At 42.6% G+C, this 24,137-nt stretch overlaps 1 protein-coding gene across 2 annotated transcripts in view; it reads right to left on the reverse strand.

The window, feature by feature from the left end:
• PLA2G4A (phospholipase A2 group IVA) overlaps window positions 1–24,137 on the reverse strand; it is a 163,449-nt gene that overhangs the window by 8,326 nt on the left and 130,986 nt on the right. For both annotated transcript variants that reach the window (XM_075616878.1, XM_075616879.1), the window contains exons 15-16: window positions 22,194–22,378; window positions 9,212–9,407 (exon numbers count right to left, since the gene is read on the reverse strand). In XM_075616878.1, coding sequence (XP_075472993.1) covers window positions 9,212–9,407; window positions 22,194–22,378 — 381 coding nt within the window. The remainder of the gene's footprint in view (window positions 1–9,211; window positions 9,408–22,193; window positions 22,379–24,137) is intronic.

Here is a 24,137-nt window from a genome sequence, read left to right on the forward strand (position 1 = left end):
TCTAGATGACAGGCAGATACAATGTACTATAACTAAACTAGCAGCATAGATCCGTACAACACGTGGTGATAAATCACTATTAAAAGGAAACCATAAATTTAAAAAGGAAAAAATCTTATTAAAATCAAAATTCCTTTCAAACACGATCTCCTGTTAGTACAAACAGTCCTGTCCACTGACATAAAGTAGTCCTGTCCACTGACATAAAGTAGTCCTGTCCACTGACATAAAGTAGTCCTGTCCACTGACATAAAGTAGTCCTGTCCACTGACATACTGTAAGTGAATCCCGGCAAGTGCCACATGGATATTTAATCACAGTATACATTATCATAAGCAGGCGTGCATATATGTTTCAGGGGTCTGAATAAGGCTGAGTCCATGGTCAGCACCTGCTGACACTTGTCAGTGAGCGCCTGCAGCCGCAATGAGAGCGGCTTTAGCGGGGGCTCGCGCACGCTTCCGCAGGCATAATCTTAATTTTTTTTAGTTTCGGCGCTCACGGCCAGTCACGTGAACGGTTCGCCAGCTCCGTGACGTCACTGGCCCGCCCCCCCGACAGCGCGCGAACTAAGGCCAGGGAAAGCACCCGCTTTCCCTCAGCCTCAGCGCGCCTCCGCACGGCTGGAGTCACCATGGACTCAGCCTAATAAGCAGATTGAGGTGCAAGTCTCCTATGAATGGGTGCATTACAGACACGTCGATCATTTTGATACATGTCCTTATGCTGCTTTTGGGATTTTGTTCTTGCATTGCAAAAGAAAACACTTTGTGTGAAATTGATGAAACACATTGAATTTCCATTATATATGCAATTATTAATATTGGCAAACACTGTACAACCAGGTTATGTGCTACAGAACATTAGCTTGAGTCATACATCAACATACAGAAGAGGAGGGGAATGAACGCTGGTCTTAACGGCTATTCGTACATGGAGAGGCTTATATAGTGAATGACAATATAATCAGTATACACTGCTTTTTACCAGAAATACAAGATATAACAATGAATGACTATCCCTCTATTTATGTGTAGTATACTATAGTTACAAACACCAGTTAATTATCTATCGGCATCAATTTTGTATGATATTAGGAAATGTGGTCACCCTAAAGAAAAACACCACCAGGAATAGTTATGAGTGTATAGCCATGGCTGGTCCAGCTATCTTTCTACCTTCACTGTCACATAAGTTCTAGTAAGATACAGACAGTGACAGGCTATCCTATGGGGTTTTCCCCCCTCCTCATGCTGACTTCCTGAGTGACCGGAGTGGTGGTGACACAGAGATCTGTGAATAGCCAATGGTGGTGCAGATACTGGGCCCTCCCTCTGTGAGCCTGAGGAAGGAAGTAACTAAATTATAGAGTGAAGTTCAGCCCCTTAGGGGTGAGACCTTCAGAGAGTTCCAGACTAGCCCTTCATGGGGTAGGAACTTGCAGTGTCTCCTCCCGGCCGTGAGTGAGACATGTGTGTCACGGGAGCTTGTGCAGGCTTATAATACACACAAATAAACTGGGTCGAATTGAATGTGACTTGGATATAATAAAGAAAGTTTATTCCTTGAAAAAGGAGAACACACAAGATATACAAACAACACACAGAATATGAACACTTACTTACGGGTTGGACAATGAAGCAATCAAGTACAGGATTGGCAATTCATTCAGGCATCAGGTAACAAGTAGATGTAGTAACAAAGATACGAAGACACTGGGCATAGGGCTTACGCTCGTTTATATGGGGTTTCAGCCCTATCTCTTAAAGCTGCAGTTCAGTCTTTTTTTTTTTTCTTTCTTTTTTTAATTAATTTTTTTACTTCAATAGTTTTATGTGGGCAATCTCTAATTACCTAAAGAACTGTATAGCAGCCAGTCAATTCGTTCTCCATGTATTGATCGGCAAAATTTGGCATGATCTTTAGAGATGGCATATGTTTTTCTTCTGCTTCTGTCACTCAGTGGAAGCTCATGAATATTCATGAGCACTCCTGCACTGACATGTGCTAGAGGGAGGGCAGGGCTGACAAAGGGGTGTGCCAGGGCTTGTGACAGGACATGAAGGGGCAGTGCCTTAGCAAATGGTTGTTAAAATAGAATACAAGAAAATTGGTCTTTCAAAGTTGTTTTTTAAAAACAGAAAATGCTAAAAGTATTTTTTCTTACTACAGAACTGATTTATTAAAAAAAAACACACATGCAGGATATTGACTGAACTACAGCTTTAACATTGGGGGCCAGGTATTGGTTACCAATTACCTCCACCCAATTACCCCTTGCCACCTCACGTGGGAAGCAAGGTAATACCTGCCCACAGGGGTGGGCATTATTCTAATCAGGGGCTCATTTCCCTAGCCCCCCTCCCAACAGACTGGCGTCCCCTAGTCTGTCCTGGACAGGAAAACCTTTGTCTGAAGGTGTGATTTATAACACCTCCAGAACTACTCATGTCCTGCTCTTCTCCGCTCTAGCATACACAAGCAGGGTGGGGAGCCGTTGATCAGGGGGCTTATAGTAGACCTCTTGTCGCCCCCTGAGCATTAACATACCATATGAGCCTCTAGCTGTCCCGGGCTTTACCCTAGACCCAAAACATAGTACATTTTCACAATCATATTTAAATTAAAATAATCCGTTCTGCGAGTCTGAGCGGGCTGAAATTTGCCAGGTCCTCATGCCGGAGGACCCTTGCCATAGTGGCCCTCCACGACCCCCAGAACCGGAGATACCAAAACCAAGTTAAAATCTCCTATTAACTTTAATGCAGGATTCTCCGCTATGCTAAAAGAAATCACGGCATTTCACTCTTCCATTGAAATCAATTGACTCCGCCGCTATAGGCTTTTAATGGAGCAACTCCGCCATTGAAGTCAATGCCTAGGGGCAAATAGAATTTTATTTCTGGGTGCCCTAGAACAAAAGTTCCCACACCAATTGGACGTGAACTTGACCGAGACCTGATCAAAGCTCTTTTCAGACATTGTTTCCGCTCTTGCGGTTTTGCGGTCTGGCTGGCTGCCAGCTCGTCTCCGGAGGTCGGCATCAAGGAATCCCCATTGAAATGCATTACTCCATTCACTTTCAATGGGGATCCGCCGCTCCTCCTCTCGGGCGCCACCTGCAGGTCTTCTGCGATATCGGGCCCAAATTGCCGAAATCTCCATAGGGTTACATGGGGCTCCAATGGCGACCTATGGAGATGCTGCAAAATGGAGACTGCAAAGGCGGGAAAGGGGACAAAGGGCCATAAACCTGTAAATGCAATTAACCCTTTCCCTCCCGACCTGATCCCAGTGTATGTGGTTGGTACATACACTGCAAAGGCACAAACACCAATAATTGCACCCATATACATTTATATCAAATAGAACACAGTTTGCCCTGAGGCAGGGGAATAAAAATACAGGAATTCCCTCTAAATGTGGGAATAGGATAACCTATGTATACTTTCTATTTGTTTAACACAGATGCCCATTTAAATGCAAGATACTGTACACGCCCCTATAAAAAACTGTAATTGGACTGTGTTAATGTAATCTAATAGCCAAGTGCGTTTTACGAACCAAGAAAGTGATAAATATGAATAAAATAACAAAATTAAATGATTCCAAGTAATGCACTTCATGTTTTTTGCTTGTGCTACGGTGTTGCAAGTTCTGCATTTCTCTGCGGTACAAGAGCCACCTCCTGTAAGGGTTTGAAATATTAAGTGTTCAGAAGGTTAAAATGGAGCTCTTCCCAAAGCTGTCTACATATTAACCTGTGAAGCTAGAGATTAATCAAATAAAGTGTTGCAATAACAAGAGCAATAATGTCTTCTATCTATCCACACACAGAAAGAATAACGTCTAGCACCACCTCTGCCTCCTAGTACCATCACACTTTACTTTCTGGGCGTTATTTATCAAAGGGGTACGTGCAACCTACAGTTTTTGCTGCAAAGTTGGGAACACGGAAACCTCGACAAATATTACCCCCCCAGGACCTCAAAGTCAATCAGTTACATAACAGAGGAAGCCTCGATTCTCGGGACCATCATCAAATACACAGAGGTTCACGTAAAAATTTTTTAATATATGTGTATATTCTTTTCATTAGATAAATTTAAAAAAAGCGAGTACGTTCATCTGCCACATAACCCTTTTGCGTGTCACAGACCTCCGGCATTTTCACAATCATGTGACCATTTCTTGGAATGATCACGGCGTTACTGATGACTGGAATGGAAGAGGAGGCAGTTCTCCTCCATGTCTCTGCTCGCCAGGTCCTATGCCACCCTGAACGCTCTCCCTTACAAATATTAGCTATGATGTAGCAACTACGTCATGGGACGCCTGGAGTGTCAGACCCTATGACATGGTGGATACGTCATGGCGCATTCAAGGGTTAAAGTGCAATAGTGGAGACTGGCCATTACTGCACAATCTACCTTTAATGAATAACTCCTAAGTGCTTTTTACTTAGAACAGAGCTTTTTTTTGTACAGGAATTATGATAATCTATTTAGAGCACAAATCCACACTGATCGATTCTTGTTTTTGAATGACCTTAGAGTCCGGGGATGTCACTCCCCCTCACCACCTGAAACATACCCTTAAAAAAAACACACACAAGAAAGGCCTGGAGGTATAAACAGCCACAGCTTTTATTACATACAACATTAAAAGAACTCCCCAAACACTGCCAGAGTGCAAACCATTAAGGCAAACAGCATCAAGCCATAGTCCAAAACCCTACAAGCCACGCATTGCACTGCTCTGGCTCCTCCACCGAATCAACTGAGAGAATGAGCCCCAAGTACCTACTGCTCAATGAGCCCTGCACACTCACCAATAAATGCCACCACTAGGCAACACTGTACCCCTGGAGTTGCATCTGGCAAGGTTAACCAGTGAATCCCAAGAACAGCCACCACAAAATGGACTATTTAACCACCTCAAACTAGCCCCGGAGTCTCCAGACTCCAGCCCCTGGAAAAAGGACGGCCTGCATCTTAATGAGGCAGTGGTATAGCAAAACCTCAATCCTTTCTATGTTCAACAGCGTAATCCCTCTCCATTGAAGCCTGCTGTACTGGTTTCCCGCGCTTGCCCTTCCAAAATCATCTGAAGGCTGAGTGGACGCCACCAAATGAGCACTCATGCCAAAATCTGTACACACTAAAATTCACAGGCCTTCGTTTAAGTCCCAGCAATAACTTTTTTTTTACTACTGGCTGCCAGCCCAGTGGACAACCCACTGCTGGACGGCCCTTGTAATGGGTCCGATTTCTGTGTTATTATTAGTTCCATCAATAATTCCAAATCATTAGTGTCAAATGAGAATTGTTGTGCACAGCCATCTTTTGCCTGAATTACTCATCATAAAGGCACCAAGACATCCGGCTAGAATCCTAATGCACGAACCCCACCATATCTTGGTATTTGAACAGTTTAGAACAAAGATTGGGCAAATTTTCACCAATTACGCTTGCTAGGATGGAAAATACTTCAAGCCAATTAGAAAATGTCTCGGGAATAACCTTTTTTTCCTATATCCTCCTTTCTAGCGTCCCCTTTCTTACTTGACCTCGCTAACGGCTCCCTTAATACCAGCTGAAGGAACAATATCTCAACATACTTTCCCCTCCAAATCTTCTCCTTCATATCCACTGGTAATGTAAGTGCACCCCTACGGGCTCGTGACGCATGTGTACGCATCCAAAAAACAGATGTCAAAAACGTTTCCTGCCTCATCTGAGCCCACCGTAGGACCCGTCAACACCACTCCTGCTCACCTCCAGTGGCGGGCACCGATCGCACCACCACTTCTCGCCGCCCAGGAACAAACGGACCCCACCGGCACAGCCGGAGACCCAACCCATGCCGCCACAACAAAGGGGTACACAACATCTCCAGGCCAAAATTATCCGAGGTGCCCAATTTTATCCTCCAACTGGCTGAGATTAAACTCAGCCTTTACCTCAACTTGTCAGGTTCAACATAGTCAACCAGCTCTGTGAGCCACACTGGCATGACGAGATTCACCCTTGGACCCCCATAGGACCTCCTGGGCAGCTCTCCAGTGTAGACAGTACACCTCTTAGCCCCCAGACTGCTATTGCTCCCCCCCACCCCACCAGGCAGAGATCCACTCACCAGGGGGTCGTGCCCAGCCCCTGGCACTTGCCCAACTCCCCTACTGTGGCAATAGTTATTTGCAGAAAGACACAGCCAGAGGGACCCTCACTCCCAATGGAGCCCCCCCCCTCATACCAGCTTAGAGGGCTAATCAGAGACTCACGCTCAGCATCCCGCTCCTGGGATGCTGCTGCTGAGGGGGCTGTGTCAGGGGAAGAAGTTGACAATCTAAATGTCTATTCTCTTACCCCCTGTTGGGCCAGCCGATGACCCGCTCCGCTTCCCATGGCATCCAGCAAGCATCGCAGGCTCCCGGTCTAGGCTGAGCCTCTCTGTGTCTAGCGTGCCTCTACACATACCACTCTGGCTCCCTGCCATGTGCTCCTCTCACAGACACTCCCGGAGATCTACCCCCTGCAGGCTCTATTCGCTCTCTCAATGCCAGTTATAGACAGAACCTCGCTGGGGGCCTAGCACCGCAGCCTCTGTCGCTCCACTCAACAGCCCCTAAAAGTTGCCGCTAACCTTCCTCCTGAGACCGTGTCTCCAAATGCAGCTGCGGGACAAGCTCCTGTTCATTCGACATGGGCCTAGCTGCAGAGGACCTAAAGGAGAAAAAGAACTAAACAACTACGTGTGCTCAGCGTGAACTGCCCGCTCACACCCCTGCGCTTAGCCTAAATAGCCTTTCCCTCACAGGAGCGCCCCCTCAGGGCCGACAGCAGTGCCCACTTCCAGCTAATTAACCCTTTGCTGCCCCATACCTGCTGAGCATAATCAGAAGGAGAAAGAGGGGGTGGGGGGCAAGGGGTGATCCTTTTCCTGTCGGTCATGCAGCCCCTCGCCTCATGCCTATTTTTCATTTTTTTCCCCTTACTTTACAGCACAGTTTGCATTTGTAAAATGGATCTCTCCCCGGAGCCCAGTGCAGTCTAAGGTTAACCTCAGAAGCAAGAGATTGACAAAATCATGACTTGACACTACGTGTTTTTTTTCCTTTTCAAAGAGCAGGATATACGGAGGGGACACGATACTAACATGATAGGAGTTTCATTCATATCGACTTCTGGGGGGAGATTCTGCTTTAAATGTGTATTTTTGTGCTATTTAAGGGACCACCAGTGCAACAATAAACAATGTGTTGTATAATTTGTAAGATTTGAAGGGATGTCACAATGTAACAATGTTTGGATTAAAAAAAAACCCTCAGAAATAGTCCATGTGGATTTGCAATCCTACAGATATTGTTTGACTCGTGTTTAAGAGGCGGCACTGGGGTCTTCCATGTTCTCTTTTAGGACAGCTCTTACAAGAATTTATTATGGCAATAAAAGGAAAAAGAGATTTGAATTCTGGAAGTAAGAGACAGTCGCTGATACACATAACTGCTGCTACAAACCATAACAGAGACCTATTACGCAACAATTTTGTGCGTTATAATTACGTTACAAATGACTTGTCGTTTCTGACTCATTTATATGACCTAATTTGGATGTAAAGGATGCAATGTTCAACATCATAAGATAGTATACTGCTGCGGCAGCTTTTAGTCTAAAGTTCGCCGGGAGCGCCGCAGGTCTTCTCTCCGTTTAAAAACGGATTTTCCAGCGCGGCGGCCGCTTCAATAGATAAGCGCTAATGGCGCTTACTATTGAAAGCGCCCGAGGCGCGGGAAAACCGTCCGGTTCTCGGCCGAATGCTGCATGCGCTATTTTTAAAATGCGGGGGCAGCCGCATTAGGTTTAGCCTGGTCGCCTCTGTATATAAAGAGGAACAGCTGGCACTCCAATATAGCTCAATTAGGTAGGTGCATGTCCCATAATAAGCAGATAAACATACGATACCGTTCGCACGGGAATCAGCAGACAGCACTCAGGTTTGTGAAAAATAAACATATATTGAAGGAAAAATAACACAAATCACCAACGTTTCGGACCCACAAACGGGCCCTTCCTTTGTGGGTCCGAAACGTTGGTGATTTGTGTCATTTTTTCTACAATGTATGTTTATTTTTCACAAACCTGAGTGCTGTCTGCTGATTCCCGTGCGAACGGTAATATATATTATATTATATATATATATATATATATATATATATTTCAATTAAATCAGTATTACTTAACCCTAAACAGCTAGAATCAGCTAAAAGATTGTAGTTAAAGAAGCAATTTCACAAACTGGGCGACCTTATTCTTAAGAATGTACCAAATGTAATTACAATTCTTAGAATGATTTAATCATCCTCAAAGTAAGAGTGAAAGATTAATATTTTTATGATTACAGGGCTCTTATCTGATCATAACTTCAAAGAAAGGCAGATGTAATTAAGAATGTACCTGTCGAGTCGAAGAACCCTCGTCAATATGCTGTGACGCGGTGTTCCCAGTGCCAGAGGAGAGATCAGCTCTAGCCATCCAGTACAGTGAAAAAGCTTCAACGCATATTGAACAGGGGCCAAGGACTCGCAAACAGTCTTATGAAAAAAAGAGATTCGAGAACACGGCTTCACAGTGTATTGAATAGGGGGTAAATGGTTTGTACAAATGTAGTGGGCTTTATTGTTTTCTCTGTAGGGATACTCTATGTTGTGATAATCTGCCACAACACTGATATTCTGCGTTGAGCGATATGCATTGTTACCCGGGGAACAACGTCACTTGCTACATCTGTATCTGTAACAAATCATCTCTACAGTAACATATACAGGCATACCCCGCATTCACGTACGCAATGGGTCCAGAGCATGTATGTAAAGCGAAAATGTACTTAAAGTGAAGCACTCCCTTTTTTCCACTTATCGATGCATGTACTGTACTGTAATCGTCATATATATGCATAACTGATGTAAATAACGCATTTGTAACAGGCTCTATTGTCTCCCTGCTTGTGCACAGCGTCGGTACAGGTAGGGAGCCGGTATTGCTGCTCAGGACGTGCTGACAGGCGCATGCGTGAGCCGCCGTTTGCCTATTGGGCGAGTGTACTTAAAGTGAGTGTCCTTAAACTGGGGTATGCCTGTACATGGTTTAATAAATAAACAATAGGTATTGCAGTATATATGCGGATATTGTGATTACACTGAACCATTTACCTGGGGCTTTGAACATCCTAAACGCGATGTTAGCCAAGACAAAGTGAATGATAGTCGGACAGTCCTTTTCTACCGATGGGTTCTTCGGTTTAAACACATAGCATTCCTTTAACCCTTCTCGATCAAAGACGTGCGTGTCTATCTTTGGAAAAGGGAGCTTATTCATTCGTGCCCACTTCTCAGCGAGTAGGAGTTCCTTGAAGGGAAGATAAAGTTCAGAATGTTTACAATTCTTGGAAGGATGAAACCGTCTTTCCTAACAGAGATAGCCATCAGATACGTTTGCTTACCGTCACAAATAATGGGTTCATAGAAAGGGTATATTGCATTTGTACAGTAATTGCACAGGAAAGTAGTAATTTCACATGGGGTCCTCAGTTTGTAAAACAAATGCTTTAGAATTTATACTTTCACTGAATAATATCGATCTCCTTAGTTATATAACCATACAATTCACATTTTTTTAGAATACAGACACAAAACGCAACCTTGCTTTATTCTAACAGGCATTAAGAAAGTAAAAATTCAACAACAATATGGTCAATAAACATACACATTGTTAATTCTACTGTACAGTGTTCATTGTCATTATTTTAAAACTACTGGAGATATTAATTATATGCTGACTGCAATCTTTGTTATACAATTCATAAGGGTATTACAGTGTATTTTAAATAACAGACAAGACACTTCTTTTTAACATTTTTGTATGACTACTGTTATATATACAGTACATAACAGTTGCACTTATTGAAGATCTAGTGACCTGTTATGCCCGATTATCAGAAGAAAACAATGTTTTTATTTAAAAATATGATTTTCTTCCTCAAAATACTTTTAATGCAAAAGAAAATATATTACAAAATACATGCCCTCATTTAATATTGTGAGAAGTCAATGTGTTGTCGACTGTACAGTAGGTTATCCTGCTTCTCGCCACAAAGTAATATCATTAGTAGAGATGGGTGAACCAGTCCAAAACCCTTTCCCGGATTTTCCTGGGTCTTTCATCCCAAATCCGATACGCATGTTAGCTTAGACCAATTTTAATCCTCGTGAATTATTTGAAATCCCTCCATGAGGCTCGGTTTCTCGGATTTTAAATAATCCATCGGGTTTGACGTAAACCCATCCCGTAATTTTTTTTAAATCGCCAGTGGCTAAGTGATTGATGAATAATTGTTAAAAACCAAAGAATAAAAAAAAAAAAAAAAAAACACAAATCCAACCATTGTTAAATTGTAAATCATGAAAAAAAACCATGATTGAAAGATTTTAGCATTAATCACAAAAAAGAATTGTATCACGTGGCTGCCTGCTGTAAACTAATGGTCACACGCTCTCCTATCTTTCTTGTGCGGGGGTCAAGCCGTATATTTTTGGACCTTATTGAAATAATAGTATGCTGGAGTCTGAAGGTATAGGAAGAATGGACTAAGGATTACTTTGGATGGCAATTGGGCATTGGGCATACGAACGAAAGGATCATTCATCATCACTCTGTCAGTATACAGACAAAATCAATGTAGGTGAATGACCTAGAGTAAATACTGTTGCTGCTGATAAAAGTGATAGAAACTCACACTCCATCTCCAACAATTAGGTAATAGACTCCAAATCCAAAATCATGTTATGTTGGAGTCTGACATCAGAATCATCAAATCATGATGAAGGATTACATTGGTGTTTTGATAATCTTGATAACGCCAAGTCCTGTTTGTGTAAAGATTCTGTTAACAACTCAACAATTGAAAAGTCACATTATTGGCTATTCAAGTAGTCGATTGTTCTATTAAGGTTTAAGCATTGTTAATGGAATATAGATAACCTCGGGCCGATCGCACGTCCCCGTGATCGCCTCGACTATGATCCATTAGAATGTCTGCCTTATAAGCTTTTGACAGTACTTTCTGTGACTGCCCCCATTTTCACATACAGCCGCGGCCCCGTTTATTCTCCAACATCTCCGAATTTTTTCGGGGATTTTTTCCGAATGCCACGCACTTCACCAAGTTCATGCCGCATTCATACCGCATTCATGCCGCATTCATACCGCATTCATGTTGCATTCAAACCCGCGGTTGATGTGTTTATTGATAATGGTTCGGATTTAATTGGTTGCAATTCTTCGCGTATCCGCCAGGTGGCAGATATTCATGAATTGTAATGCGCATGCGTTTAGTAATGTGTCGACTTGCAGGTGTTTAAAAGAATACCACAGTGGTCCATTGTAAATTGGCCTTGGGACTGAAGAAGTTACAATAATGTATCAATTTAGGCTTTTCATATTAAAAATACATGCACAGTGTCTGGTCTTGTTTTATTGTCCTGAGAGTCCCGACATGAGTGCACAACTGCAGTCCGTGTTCCAAAATCCAAAAACCCGCACAGAACGTGCGCTTATTTAATATGGGCCGCGATTAATGCAACAGATAAGATGGCCACAGTTGGTCAAATTTATCGGTATTTTATAGAAAACTATGACTTTTACAAATTTTCACCAGATGCTCATGTGTGGAAGCATGCAATAAGGAAAAAGTTATGTATCGATCCGTGTTTTTTTCGTATTGATCCCGGTGTTATTGGAGGGTATTGATGTGTATCACCAGATTTTTCCCATATCTATGATAATGGAGACTTCAAAAGGCGAAAGGTCATGTTAAAACCAACTAAGAAACGTCAGTCGCAGGCAAGCTATGCGCCAGCACCGGCTTCCAATAACGGTCCGACCGTCAGTGAAAACCTGGTGACCGATAAACCTTGCTGTCTGTCCCCTTCCGGATATCTGCAGCCTGAGACGGATTTCGCGTACAGATTCCAGCAAGCTTGCATGTACCTAAGCGATTTTCAGCCTCATAGCTGACTACAGGTGTAGTAGTCCGCTGTCACCTGTCAACTACGTGTATAATCAAGAATACGGGACTGGCAGTGGCTCGGCGCCAGCTGATTGGCAAAGTCTATGGTGAGTAATGTTGCCGTATTTTATTCTGTTTTGGAAATATCAATTCAATGCACAGTCAAGCGATTCTCCTGTAAGCAATATCTCCTCTAAGCAATATCATTGGCTGAGCAGCTTCTACAGTAGATACTGAACAAGTGGTGGAATGCTATTGGAACCTTCTTGAAATGCATATGCGTGTCATCACATCGCCAGTAGGTGCATGCGCAAGGGAACAGGAGATGCCCCCCGAGAAAATTATTGGTGGGACTGACTGTGGGAACTTCTTTAGGGGACTGACTGACCATTACAGTAAAACTTTTACTTTTGTTTTTCCTCAGAAAAGAACAAATGGAGGGATTTCGATGGATAATATCGCTTTGTGTTACAATGCCTGCAAATTGCTGAATCGGATTAAAAAAAACACGTACCGGAGTCTACAATTTAGTGGCCGTGGTTATTGATTAGGATAGAATACTGTAACTAAGAGCTTCATACAGTAGAAAACCTGAAACAGTATGCTGTTGTTTTCAGACCGTATACAATACTTTTTTACATATACTGTATAATAAACCCGAAAAATAAAAAGTATGCATTTATTCTACATGTATTCCAGTACATATGTGTATTCTATACCCGTACAGCATGTATTGTTTTAATACTCTTGTGATGTACTGTACAGTGCTGAGCATGCCTACAGTATACAGTACAGTATGTTCTAGAAACACTGTATTTTGTTACAGTATAAAAGGAGACAATGGAACAATTTAAAACAAAATCAACATTTTCTTTTATTGGTGGAGTAAGTACAAAAACAGTACACGCCTATGCGTTTCAACAATTTTCAAATGAGACATACAGCACTGCACATGCATGTATAAACATGCAAATTTACAATTACTGCGCGCGCACACGCAGACTGTGTACTGACGTACTGTAGGTTGAACTGCTAAAGTATTAGACTTTGAAGACAACAGCTCGCGAACGTCCCCCTGAGTTTTTAGACGGTATTGCAGTATTGCAGACAGTGCTAATAAAATTCTATTATTACGAGCGCTAAAATACCGCAATATATATTCCGGGGAAAAAAAAACATACTGCATCTGCCCGCGGTTATCAGAGTTGCGCCGCTACGGCCGCACTAGGATAAAGGCGGCCGCAGCTGTAAGGACGCTTGAGATAAATGATAAACACAGATGCTCATCATTGAAGTGATGTCTTTGCAGTCTGACTTTTAGTGCTACCGGATGTTTTAAAGGCTATTGGGCAGGGGAGCGCAAACTTTTGGCGCTGCACCCCTGCCAGATCCCACATGCTCTCGCACCCCCCTTACCTTACACGGCGGCATCATATGATGCCGCAGGGCACATGATGCCACATCACATTACTTCGTTGTCATGGAGACGTGCGTGTGACGTCACTCTGCAGGACACCGCGGCGTCATTTGATGCTGCGTTGCCATGGCGACGCATCACTGCAGCCTTCAGAATCATGGTAAGTAGAGGTTGCAGAGGCCTCCCGCGATCCCCCGGCATTTAATTTCAATGCCTAGGGGAACAGAGTGGAACATCTGCAACTGCCTGCACCCCCCCCCCTCAAAAAATCCTGCGCCCCCCACTTTGCGCACCGGTGCAATAGGGGATTGCTTTGCAATTTATATTTAATTTAAGTTATTTCAATTGTTATTTATTAATATGTCAGAGTAGTGGAACATAGTATAACACTTTCGTGGCTATAGATAACCTCGGCCCGATAGCACGTCCCGTCGGTATGTCGGCTACGATCCATTTGAATGTCCGCCGTAACATTTTATTGTCCTTTTTGTGTCTAACCATGATGATGACCACGTGTAACGGGTAATCAGGTTTCGATTCGGAGAGGGAGCCTGATAAACGGCTAATATATTGAAGCAGTGTCTGAGGTGTAGTCTGAACTGGTGGGTGTTTCAGAATAGAGGTTCCCCACTACCCAGACTCAGGTAAGCTAGACATTCTACCCCTGCTTTTAGAAATCACCCTGTCACTTCTCCACCCCTCTCCCCACCTGTGTAACCTCCTCCTTCTCCCCCACCACCCCAGAGACAACCGGGCCAGGGAGTGAGACAGACGTAGTAGGCTAGCCAGGCTTCAGAGAAGGACAGGGTCCACTGCCACACAAAAACATTGAATCCCGACTTGTGGCATTACAGATATAAAAATTCTTCCTGTCCTCGGTGCCGCAATATTCACAGTTCCGGTGTGGCTGCACTGTGGCTACAGTTCTCGCGGTATGAGGACAGTAAGCTGCAAACAAGGATTAACTCTCTGGGGTTCTATGCTTCTGAATGGGACCCTGCAGCGTTTATCTTTTTGGGCCATCTGCAGGGAGAGAATACTAGTACTCACCTTTCAGATGAGCTGCACAGCCATCTGCAGCCATGTCTCCATCTGGAGCCATGTGCCCGCAACGTGAATGTAAGAGATGCCGGGCTGTACTTTATTTCCTTCCGCCTGCATGACGTAGATGTCCCTAATATTGGTATCCAAATCATGCGGGGGAGGCTATATGGCCATATAGCGCTTTGGTAATAAAGTGATTAACCCCTCTTGTCACCCCCCAGGAGGCCTAAACACCCACCTGGGGCAACTATCCCCATCACCCACCTCCCTACCCCCAAAAAGACCACCACCCTACCCCACCCACAGTAACGGGCAATAGTCCTATTAGCCAAATGTGCCTAATAGGACTTTTACAGATTGATTGGCACTGCAGCTACCTAGGGCCAGGTCCCAGCTGACTACTGCAGAGCCCGCTGTGGCGGACGCTGCAGGGACAAGAGCCCCGCAGCGAGGGGGGCCCACCGCGCTGCGCCGAGAGAAACTCCTGCTCTTAAGAAAAATGAAAATGAGGGCGAACCTGCCGGGTGACATCACGGCCGCGCCCCGTCACGCCCCCCCCGTCTTTCCCACTGCAGCTCTCTGCAGACCAGGGGACTCTGCAGAGCAGGCAGCAGGGCTGCAGTCTAAGTCCTCAACGGGGACCTAGATAGCCACATTGCAAATCAATGAACACCCTAATTAAATAAATATATTACTTACCCCTGCCGAGATGAAGGCCGTCTTCCTCATCCTCATGGGCATCTGCAGCTTAATCCAATAAAGGGCCGATGCCCAGCCACAAAAAAAAAATAAAAAAAGAGAAAGAATCCTAGCCCAATGGCCAAGAAAAATACAAACACACAAACCATACAAAATAATCCTTACCCGATGACACAAAAATAAGCAAAAAATTAAAAAATGTTCAAATAGATACAGGCCCGATGGCCTTCTTCCAATGTGATGACATCCTGTATGAAGGTTGACCCTCAACTTGACCTGAAGCAATGTATCCTCTGTTGATTGAAGGGCAGTCTCCGGTCAGTTGTGTTTTTTTTTCTTTTCTTAATATCTTCTTACCAGGCCAATCCTATTGGTGGATGTACCATGTGATTATCCATCACATTTGGTTGAGATGGACCTCTCAACCAAGAGTTATATAATCACATGGAACATCAAGCAACCTGATTGGTTGATGTACCTGTACCATCTGATTCCTTCCCTTTAAGGTGCTAAGGTGATGTCACAGCACCTAAAAAGGGAAGGAATCACACGGTACATCAACCAATCAGGTTCTTTGATGTACCATGTGATTACCATGAGAAGGGAGGGTAGGTTTGTTGGGGATATTGGAGTAGGGTGAGTAGGTGAAGGCGGTAGTTGCTCCAGATGGGGGTGGTTAGGCCATCATCATATGCATTACTACCATGAGGCAATAGTGATTTTGTTTGGGGGAGGGGGGGTGTATGTTAAATCTACTGACGCCAGTGACCTAATGGCTGCATCTCCAACTGTAAGATTACACTGTGTTGTTTGAGTTCGGCACCCCCCCCCCCCTTTGTGTTATACTGGCTATTTATGACAGTATGTGTGGTAGTGGTGGGTCATATGTGCTTTTAAAGAATAGGTGCCAAGATGGGAACCCGGCTTACCCCTTTTCATAACTGTTCTACATAAGCATCATGTAGCTGTAACACAATCCTTTGAGAGTTGAAAATAACGCCACACAAAAGCTTTTGCTGTATTGAAAGTATGGGCAACAGAAAATGTAACTGGTGTTTGTGGATGAACTTGTTAATGTAATCGTGGTCGTCCATGATGTAGTGTGGTGGTGGTGGTGTTGGCCCTGGAAGGTCAACATCATCATCACCACAAGCAGAACTACGATTGGTCAATAGTCATAGTGATGATGATCACAACTGTGTTACAGAGGGTGTTATTGTTGATGCAGATGAGGAAGGAAACATACAAATCTTCACATGAAAATTATACACACAATGGCGATTGGCACTAGCACTTTGTCCAACTTTAACACCATTGCAACCAAGTCTATATACTTGGTTGTAATGGTGTTAAAGTTGAACAAAGCGCTAGTAGCCTCATTTGTCCTAGAGACATACTGTACAGATTAATTGAAGGTTGTGGTACATTTTAATAGCCCAAATCCAATTAGACAGTTCTTCTATAATTATTTATGAGCACTCTATTTCCATGACCTTGCATTTTAGAGTACATACATATGTAATGGGTAGTTGTACCAGAGGGTACGAGAGGTGCAGAGATCCCAAGAGCGGTGCACGCCTCCTCAGATGTAGAAAAGGTGATAAGTAAAAATCTTTAAATTGGTATATTTAAAATAAGAAACACAAAAACTTGTGTATGTTAGAATTCAGGGAAGGGGGTATTCTCCCATTGGCCAGTAGCACCCATAATGTGCTCTGCCACTATCCTGAGAATGGATAGAGCAGTAAGTGAGGGTACACAGTATTTATTTTCTCATGTACATGTCACCATAGTGACTTACTGTACTGTCTCAGGATATATGCCTTTGATCCTGGTTATACAGTTGCAGTTGACAAAATACTGGACTGTATTCCAAGAAGCTGGTTATAAGTATCAAGTCCTCTAATTCAGAGAAGTAGCCCTGCTTGAATACACAATCAAGTTTTGTGTATAAGTTCGTCATATAGCACTCCTCTCAGGTTAAATGCCCCTGTACAGGGTGTCTGTGGGTATATGGGCCTCTGTATTGTCAGTCATTGTGGGCTTTAGTATATAGCAGTTAGCAGGTTATTAGGATCCAGAAGCGGCACAGGGCATTAGCTGTAGGATTCCTGTTGTCCCACGGTTTCAGTAATTTCATTTTTAGCATGTGGCGGGACCCCCGTACTTTCAGTCAGTGGGGTTTACAAGAGGAAAACCAGGAAAATATCTTCACAGTTCCTTGTGGTCTTCTCGGTGTAATGGTTAGCTGGCTTGTGAGTTGATTAGATCAACGGCAGAAATGCATCCGCTGTAGGCTCCCTGTTGTCCCGCGGTGTCAGTAATTTTGTTTCTCGCCTTCTCACCTGCGATGGGACCCCCGTACTCTATCAGTTGGGCTTGTGCAAAGAAAAAAAGAAATATCACCACGGTTCCTTCCAATTTTCCCGGTATGGCGTTTATCTGGTTGCTGTGTTATTCAGTTGGGCACTGTAGGCTCCCTGTTGTCCCGTAGTGATAATGATTAAGTTATTGCTCGTCGCAGCTCTTGTCTTCGTGAGCCTTTAGTTCAGCTGAAAATAGGTGCAGTATTAACTGCAAGGAAGTAGGTAACACGGCTCAGGTCTGTAGGAGAGACCCCCTTAAATTTTCAGTACAGCCGGTGCAGACCCGACGTACGGTTCACCATATTCGTCGGCTTCTTCCGGGCATAAAGATGTACTGTCCCGGCCAAGCTTATTCTAAAGCTTGCCGGTTGCATAGCGGGCTAGCCGCGGGTCCGTTCTCCGTTTAAAACTGAGTTTCCCGCGTGGCGGCTGCTTCAATAGATAAGCACTAATGGCGCTTACTATTGAAAGCGCCGAGGCGCGGGAACACCGGCCGAAAATGGCTGAAGACAGCCGCGCGCGCCCGCTGCTATTTTTAAACTGCGGCGGCAGCCGCATTAGGATCACGCCGGCCGCCACTGTAGCAGCCATTACTATACCCGCTAATGCCTTAAGGCGGCAAATTCCTAATGTGATATTTCAGAGAGGCTCTAGTCAAAAACAATGCATGCCGAAAGTGATGGGGAAATTGCATTATCCATGATCTTCGTATGTGTTATCGGGTACAATAATGGCCACTACATCTGTATGAAGAACACACATATTTTGAAAGTTCTATAGCCAAGAAGAATAACTATGTTGGGTCATTTTCAATTATTATAGGCTAAAAAGGAGGGATGTATTCACTCCCACTCAACAACTTCTACCACGTAGCAGAGGGCCTAGCAAACGGTGCATCGACAGAGCCAACTTGGTTACCGGGAGGGGGTAAATGGGGTGCATCTGTGCGGGGGGAGAGGATGTCTGGTTGAGCAGAGGGGGGCCCGGGGAAGAAACCTCTGGTTGAGAACAGGAGAACAAAGTGGGGGGGGGGGGGGGAGAAAGAGGAGGGTTCAGAGTGGGACTTGGTAGCCTGGGAAATAGGTGGGGCAGGAGGGGAAATTGCATTTTTATAATGTATTTTTATATAATGTCCGGGCAAATGTGTCACAATTATTATTAATGATGCAAAACTTTAGCCTATAATATTAACAATTCTCAAAAGGACAGGACATTACCTGGCCATTAATGGCCAGGTACTGCCCTGTGCATTGGTGATTATTACATAAGCAATCTTGTTGGACCATTAAAAGGTACTGCAACTGACCTAACAATATTCTTATCTCTTACAGTTCTTTTCAACTGAGCTTCCTTGTGCCCCACCAGCAAAAAATGTTGAGATTTAAAAATTACACTTTACAGATTTAAATTTATTAGGGCTTGACTAGTACAGAATATTTAAACAAGGTTACAAATGTTGCAGAACAGTTAGAATGTAAGTTTTGCGGTCTATTTTTTTGTTTTTGTTTAATGTACCAATGTATCATCTACTACTTATTTTATTGACTTTGCTCCCTCTTGCTTCAATCTCTTTTATATTGTTAATACAGATGTAGCGGACGTTATTGTATCTGCTAACACACAAAGTGAAGATCTAAAGATAATGCCGGATATATTTCAACAAAAAAAAAACCCCATTCCATGTAACCAATATGCAGTAAACAGCTATAAGCTGGAACAGCTGGGGAACATTCCTAAACAAGCGTGCATTATCGGGAAGGAAAATATTAAGGAACATCATTGTGGTTTGACAAATAAAATAAATGTAAAAAAAAAAAGAACCATCACAGTTACACAATGGCAGCAACACCTTTTGTCAAAAGGCGAGATCACGAACAATAAATAATATAGATTCAAACTAAACTTAAGTAAACGTAAATCCTATTGCTCAGCACAATGGGCATTATTTTTTGTTTTAGAATGAGATGCAGAATTCAATTACTTTCATTCTAAGGCGCTGTAAAAATGGTGCTTTGCAACCATGTTTTTCAGCAACAGAAGGGTTATTTAATCAACTGCATAATGCTTGAAGTGGTATGATGTAAAACTTTAGCCAAGACAGAATACTTATGAGTGAATCTGCATGTCTTACACAGGACCTCACATCTGTTTAATTCACGTTATGCCATACAGCGGTTACACTGCAGACAAGGGCTCTGGTTAGTGGCATGCATATGAGCAACCAGTAGGTGTCATTTGTAGCTTCCTTTGTTACATGGTTTCCCAAGAGCTGTTGCATTATTCAGTCAATAACTCTATAATTACAGAGGATATTTTGGTATCATTGTTTGGTCTCAACCTATCAGGTTATTTGATAACATTTCCCCTACATTAATATTGTTTTGTGCCTGTTTGGATTTCCACTGCTTTACCTTGCGGTGGTCACTTCAATCTTTGCCCTACTCTCTTTAAGGTAAATAGACCCACCAGATTGCTAAGATATATATATTTTTACTTTTGGCTGCGGGGTCACCCAATTGAAAGATGCAGTCATCTCACAATGATGTCACCGCTTTTTGGGGGCACCAAAATGAGGTTGACCCCATATTGTTACTCCTAGAGAAGAATCCTTGTAAAGGACTTTCAAAATTAAATAATATACATATATATATATACACATATATACACACACACACATATATATACACAAATATATATATATATATATATATATATATAAAAACAGACAAAAAACAGGAGCACTCATAGCGTAATTATCCCTGACGAAGTCTTTCGAGATGAAACGCGTAGGTACAGACTCCCTATTTCATATACGGGACTCTATATATTGGGTAATTTATACCTTTCTCAGACAGTCATTTGCTATCCTTGCGGGGGCTGCTAATACCCATCTGGTGAATCCTGTGACGTCATTGAGTTCTCGCGGGATTTGGATCGGAGACTCACTGCAGTGACGAGGGATTTGGATTAGGGCGGCGTTCCTTACCTCCTCCGGTACACGGAGTACACTGTGGAAGCTGCTGTATTCCCTTCATACCGGACGATCTCACCGGAGTAACCTGGTTCCTGCTATCTGGCTGGCGATTGAGTATTACTCATAACTGCTTTTATTCCCGTTATGTTTGTGAGTGTGTTTTTTTTTTAAACCATCTACTCCATATAAATTTTGTTCAACTTTATTACGCTATGAGTGTGCATGTTTTTTGTCTGATTTTTTAGATATCTTCATGGAAGTGGTGTTCCCTTACATTCAGGCTGCAAAGACTATATTGGATTGCATGTGGAGCTACAATTGGATTTGTATTTAATCTGGACATTATTTTTTCAATTTGTTTATTATTTTATTACACACATATTTTTTACACTTTTTTTATTATATTGTTGTTTTTTTATAATATATATATATTTTTTGTGTATCAGTCCTATACAACATAGTTTTCATCATTGTTTGCCTTTTACATGTTTAGTGGGTTTGGGTGGCACCATATCCTTTTTCTTTTTTACATATATATATATATATATATGAACAAAAAACAAACAGAAGCGCAAGCTATATTGCACATAACTGAGTAAAAAATAAGTTACATTTATTTAAAAAATCAGCAACCCATAAGAATGTGCACTTACAGGATTTCAAACAGAACCATTCGTGGGAGAGAAATCTCTATTGTGGCCATCTGCGGTGGTAGGGTGAGTCCCAGGTTTGCAGAGTGGATGTAAACAGCCCAGGTTCACCATGAATTGGCAGCAAGATATAAAGGCATCCAATGCCTGCACGTCCTTTGCTCCCTCATACAATGATTGCTAACACTTGAAATTACCGCCAGCCGGAGCGTAGGGAAGCCAGGGACTCCAAATACACCAACACAAACGCGATGACGTCACAGCTCTACGCGTTTCGTCACACTGCGTCTCCTGACACTCCCCTTAAAGCTGCAAAGATGCTCCCTGGATCTTCTATTGGGACTATATTTCTCTCTGGATTTTTTGTTTGAGTGGAACATTCAATTTGGATTTTCCTTTTTTTACACTATCACGTTATGGTTTGTAGATATTATTAGGTTAAATTGTGATAATTTTAATTTATTTTAATATTTTAAATATGTTATTATAATGAATCATTTATTAGGGTTATTTCACATCCTATTTAGCGCTACTTAATTTTTGTGTTGTCTTTGTTTTATATATATATATATATATATATATATATATATATATATATATATATATATATATATATATTCGTTGGGTCTATTGAACTTAAAGAGAGTAAGGCAATTAAGTGGGGCAATGAAAGATTGAAGTGACCACCCCAAGAAAAAACGGTGGAATTCCATACTTTTAAATATTTGACAAAGGAAAGCTCTCTCTCCTATCCATCCATCCATCCATCTATATATCCATCCATCTATCGGTGAGAGAGCTTTCCTTTGTCAAATATTTAAAAGTTAGATGTCGGTTCTACATAACTGAATCAGAAAACTAGCAGCTTTCTGAAGTCACAGGTAGATCATCACATACCATACATTTATAAACTGCAAAACAGTTGACAATACATACATTTTTATTTCAACATAACCACAAAATTAAAGTTACGTTACCTTGAAGGGAGGGCTAGAGTCACTAGGCCTTGCGGAAAAATCAAATGAAAGAATCAGATCAACTCCTCGTTGCGGTCTTAAGATAAGAGGGTATGGGAGATTAAATGTCAATCCGCTGTCCACTATATGTATTTTTTTGCTCTTGACGTCCAGCGGCTCATATATTTGATCAAACTCATCGGGGTCTGAAATAATAGAACATTAATAAAGCACAGCACAGAGATATACACAGTATACACACAGATAATGATGCTGTAGTCTGATCTCACCCACACAGTACCAGTCAACCACAGCAGAAATGTCTACGTTTGGCTCCATTTGTTCTGGTTACATTTTAGATTCAATTATAGATCTCTTGTATTGGTTAATGTGCATATTAATCACCATGTAAACTATGTGCACAATACTACCAATTACCACAGAGGAAAGGGACCTGGAAGTCATTGTTTCATAGACTTCAAATAGCCAGATACTGTACACTGTCCATTAAATAAGGACAAATAATGTTAGGTTTCCTAAAATAGAAATATTTTATTTTTCTTGAGTTAAACGCATATCCACAAAATTTCCCTAGCCAATTCCAATCTGGCTTTCGCCCCAAACACTTCACGGTAACTACCCTGCTCAAAGTTTGCAATGAGGTCCAGTGTGGAATGGAACTGGGACAACAACTCACTGGTGCAAAATTCCTAGATTTTTCAAAGGCTTTTGATACTGTTGATCATGTTATCTTGCTTAACAAACTCCAGTGGTCTGGAATAGGGAAGCATGCTTTAAACTGGTTTAAATCCAGACGAGACATCGAGTATTCTAAAACTTGCCTTAAACTAGCCAGGTACATGCTAGGTACATGCTGACACATTTCAGTGACATTTCTGCAGAGACTAATGGCCCATCGGATTAACACAGCAGGAGTCCATGGCAGTCCCATACAGTTTGAATGGGACTGCCAGGGACCCCGCTGTTAATCCGATGGGCCATTAGTCTCTGCAGAAATGTCACTGAAATGTTTCAGCATGTACCTGGGTCTTGTTGGTGATTGCCACTGGTTTGATTTAGAATAACCGTCGGCACTACAGTACCTATCAGATAGATCCCAACATGTGTCTATCACTGGCACTAAATCCAAGCCATTGGATATCACCTGTGGTGTCCCGCAAGGCTCTGTTCTGGGGCCCCTACTCTTCTCAGTGTTCATTAATAATCTTCCTACAGCTTGTAACGGGGCCTCAATAAACATGTATGCGCAAGACACAATCTTATACGGTATGCACACAACCCTAACCTCTCTGACATAACCTCTCTGACACATACTTCAATTTCACTTTTTGAGACTTGAAAATTGGATTTCCTGAAAAAACGGTTTCAAACTGACAAGACTGTAACTATGGTATTTGGGACCAATGCTAAATTTCTAAAGCTTCCAATGAAGGAGCTATAGATCCGAACCAATTCCCATTTAACATTTGGGTTTCACATTGATACCCTAACATCCAATACATATACCAAACTAGGTGTACTATATAGGAACAACTCAAGTCTTCTGGTCAGAAACGCATCGCACAGCAGATGCTGATGCCAATGATAGACTATGGGAACATAGTATATGGCTCTGCACCTAAAACTCACCTTGGCAAACTTGATACCCTCTATAACTCAAAATGCCACTTTGTCTTCCAACGCAATTACAACATACATCACTGTGAAATGCTCAAAGTACTGGATTGGTCATCACTTGAATCTAGGCGCAAAGTTCATCTCTCCTATCTTGCCTTCAAATACTTTCTGGGCAAGCTACCCACCTATCTGAACAAGCTCCCCACCCCTACCACATGCAGCACTTATAATCTGAGATCTGTCTCCAAAGGACTGTTCATGGTCCCAAGGCTCAACAAAGTATTCGGCCGCTCCTCCTTCTCTAACTGTACACCCCACAACTGGAAC

Source organism: Ascaphus truei, chromosome 10 (genome assembly GCF_040206685.1).
Source record: "Ascaphus truei isolate aAscTru1 chromosome 10, aAscTru1.hap1, whole genome shotgun sequence".
NCBI classification, from domain to species: Eukaryota; Metazoa; Chordata; class Amphibia; order Anura; family Ascaphidae; genus Ascaphus; species Ascaphus truei.